Below are 3,941 nucleotides of genomic sequence, written 5' to 3' on the forward strand. Positions count from 1 at the left end.
ACATGCCCACCGGAACCCCGAGGCATTACCAACAGATCAACGCACAATCAACCCATACAGGACATCTCTTTCTCCACATTACGTGTTAGACACATAGGTTAGACATTATAATTTACTATTCTTGTCTGTCACATACTCTTCTTGTCTGTCACATAAGTGGCGCAACTGAAGCGGTATTGCGCTAAAGGGAAATTATTTTGACCGAAGAGATTTAGATTTGCCGGCTAACGGGAACGCTGACGTCGCCATTTTGTGTGCTTCGCGGATGCGCTCGGCTCCTCTCGACTGCTGCTCGGGTCTGCTCGGTCAGCTTCCGGATGAGGAGGCATTCGTTCGACCAACTTACAGTAGATAACATTACAAACATTTTTAACAGGGGCCATAATAGTGTAAATAATGTTTGTTTTGGCAGTTACAACTGAAAATAATGTTTTCTACTTTTTTACATCTGATGAAGGGAAAGTGTCTTGACCAACAACTTAAGTATTTCTTATAGCTATGTAGGGCATGTAAGCGAGCAAACACAAACAAGAACAAACAAACAAGTGAAATGAAGAATAAAATTGAAATTGTACAATATAATATTGTGCTGGTTCATCTTATAATTCAGTCTAGAGAATGCACCAGACAGCATCTAAGACCTGCAAAAATCTAAATGTTCTAGGGGGAGGCCCCCCAAACCCTTCGTGGCATTTCGTCCGCACGCATTTTTCAGGGCAATCTCTATTGGGCTCAGGGCCATCTGTAAATTAGCTTAGATGGCCCACAGGGCCATCTCCCAAAATCCTTAATGTCATGCACTGTACTTACAATTTGTTTCTGCAGGCACACGGACTACAAGGTGGCCTCGCCTGCTTTGAGAGCTGTAGGAAACATCGTCACTGGAGACGACATTCAAACACAGGTGAGAGTTTATGGTTCAGTACATAATTCTCATTCTTGGTGTTTGTGAATATACAACAAGACGTGAGAGTGATGAGAGTATTACTTTTAAATAAAGGGTAAATTCAGATTTTGAAATGTCATCATGTGGGATACATCTGTGGAATTGAAGCACCATTTATTAAAAAAAAACTGGTGGTGGTAACTTCAAAAGGGGCAGCCATGGTCAAATTAAGTCAAATATAACCATTTATCAGAATCAGATTATTTATATGATACATTTTTATATTTTATTTAATTCAAAGTAGATTATAGTGTATTTTCTCTTGCCAGATAGGCTTCCCACTCAGATAACTTTCCGCCAAAATTATGCGGGAGATCCTTTTCCCTGAATAGCGGTTCAATTCCCTGACAAAAACAGCTAGAATGTCAGTCAGTAAATCGGCAAGCAACCGAGCCAAGTTGATGTGATCCATGGATGTATAATAAGAACTGGATACAGCCTGGGAGGCGGGGTCTCGTTCTTTCCTATGAGAGCTGCTCATTGGCGCATGAAGGCAAAATGGCCCAACTTTTGAGAGCGAAACGTCGCAGATTACCCGTCATGCCTGGCTGTCAGAGCAGAAGTACCTGTATGTGCGCTCACAGAGCATGCGAAGTCGAGTTGCCCCTAAGCCCCGCTCCAGGAGCTCCCACTCTCAGATCCGCGTTCATAATGCAGAGGAAAATAACTCTCAGAATAACGTTATTAGCACATTTTACAACTTGAGGACCGAATGTTTTTAACAAGGGCTATACAAATGTTCATACTGTGTAGTTTAAAAAAAATTATCCAACGATTTACAGACGTCACTTTCCCAATGTTAGTCAATGGGAAAAAGTCTTTCTGGGCCCAGCGACTGATACGAAAGTGTAGTACCGCCGTTTGGCCACCACTAATATTTTCCTCAGAGTCCGGCGCACTTCCTTGGGGCTTCTGTTGAACAGGTGTTTAATTTTCCCTTTTCAGATATCTGTATTCATTTTCATTTGGTTTTCATGCTTAATTGTAAACCTTTTTTATAAACACGTTTCAACCCCTCTCTGTTACAGGTGGTGTTGAACTGCTCCGCCCTGCCCTGTCTGCTGCACCTCCTCAGCAGCGCTAAAGAGTCCATCCGCAAAGAGGCCTGCTGGACCATCTCAAACATCACCGCAGGAAACCGAGCACAAATACAGGTGATGCACGCACACACACACACACACACACACACACACACACACACACACACACACACACACACACACACACACACACACACACACACACACACACACACCAACCTCATTATCTGACCCTTTCCCCCTCAACCATGTTTGCTGTGGTTGTTATACTATTTAATAATAATAACATCAATGTTTGAGCAATGCTGAAGCTGCTTTTTAGAGATGTGTTCCTGATTTTATAACTTCTCCTGTCCTACAGACGGTCATTGATGCCAACATCTTCCCAGTGCTGATCGACATCCTACAGAAAGCTGAATTCAGAACCAGGAAAGAGGCGGCCTGGGCCATCACCAACGCAACGTCCGGAGGAACACCAGAACAGATCAGGTCAGACTTGGAGTCAATATATATTACATCATCCCCTCTAATGACACGATGTAGGTGATATTGCCTGACTCTTTGTTCAGTTTCAACTAAAAGGAAATACAAATCTTTATCTTTTAGATAAAAGACTTACTAAAAAAATGCTTAAAGTCACGCTTTAAGAGAAAGTTTTTTTTTTTTCAAAGTCAACTTTATTGTCAATCTTCCATTAAGACCTAAATAAAAACATAAAAATCAAAAACAGTCACTTCAATATTTTGAGAAGGCACATTAGTGCAGATTGTCCATCGAATGTGCATTATTGCAATATTGTCCATAGCAGCGTAAAAAGGGTTTGGATTTGAGTGTGTGGGGGTGTTAAAGTCCAGTGGGGGGAGGGAGGGGAGAGAGTTCAGCCTTCAGACAGCCTGGTGGAAAAAATTGTTCTTTAGTCGGGTGGTGCTCGACCTCAGCCTTTCTGTTTATCTTTGAACATCCCCATCTTTAGCATTGTCATTAAATGTAATGGTGTGTTGTGTTTGTGTTTAGATACCTGGTGAACCTGGGCTGCATTAAGCCGCTGTGTGACCTGCTGACGGTGATGGACTCTAAGATCGTTCAGGTTGCTCTGAACGGGCTGGAGAACATCCTGAGGCTGGGAGAGCAGGAAGCCAAGCAGGACAACAGCGGCAGCGGGGTCAACCCCTACTGCAGCCTCATCGAAGAAGCATATGGTACTGCAACGTGTCCACACAACAACATTAGGAGCATGAAACATTACCAGAGACAAACGTGTAGTGATGATGTCGTTAGAAAGAAGGGTGGCTTTGTTTTGAACAGTAATCATACCAGACTTTTGAAACCAATAGGCGCGTTCACACCGGAGTACTTTTACCCGTACTATTCCCGTTTTATTCCGATAGTGCCTGGAATTTTGCGTTCACACCAAAAAGAAAACTTTTACCCACATTTGTAGTGCCTGCTAGAGAGGTGGGACTATCCTGGGGAGAAGCCAGTCCCCAACTCCGGGGACTTCCGGCCGGGGACTTCGGGTGGCAGTATACGCCGTGAATTTGTTTGTGGCCTGCCAGTAAACCCAAAGCACACCGGAATAAGTCCCTGAGGGAAGATTACGCAAATCAAGCCGCTGACGTCAATTCTTCTTCTTCTGCTTTGGGTTTACTGGCAGGCCGCAAACAACTTCACGGCGTATACTGCCACCCGAAGTCCCCGGCTGGAAGTCCCCGGCGGAAGTCCCCCGAGTTGGGGACTGGCTTCTACTGAAGCCTTCCGAGTAAATCGCCAGAACGCCGACACCTCCTCATCTCCACCGCTCCCATGTTTTCTTTTGTGTTGCCATAAGTTAGTCTCTCTGCGTTTGTGCGTGGGGCTAATGCTAATGATGCTAATTCCAGCAAATACAATGGCGGCTTCACAAAACTTTTAAGAGTTTTAACGGGCCGTTGTTTGCAATCCGCCCAGCCAATCAG

At 44.2% G+C, this 3,941-nt stretch overlaps 1 protein-coding gene across 1 annotated transcript; it reads left to right on the top strand.

The window, feature by feature from the left end:
- Positions 1 to 785: 785 nt before the first annotated feature.
- LOC104954013 (importin subunit alpha-7-like) lies at positions 786 to 3,245 on the top strand (the record flags this gene model as incomplete). The annotated part of the gene is made up of 4 exons (XM_010781059.1): positions 786 to 904; positions 1,975 to 2,100; positions 2,348 to 2,475; positions 3,001 to 3,245. Coding segments are annotated over exons 1-4 (613 nt in total), but the record flags the coding sequence as incomplete, so codon positions are not given.
- Between the last annotated feature and the right edge of the window lie 696 nt (positions 3,246 to 3,941).

The sequence above is a fragment of the Notothenia coriiceps genome, unplaced genomic scaffold (genome assembly GCF_000735185.1).
Source record: "Notothenia coriiceps isolate Sejong01 unplaced genomic scaffold, NC01 NC01_scaffold00022548, whole genome shotgun sequence".
Lineage (NCBI taxonomy): Eukaryota > Metazoa > Chordata > Actinopteri > Perciformes > Nototheniidae > Notothenia > Notothenia coriiceps.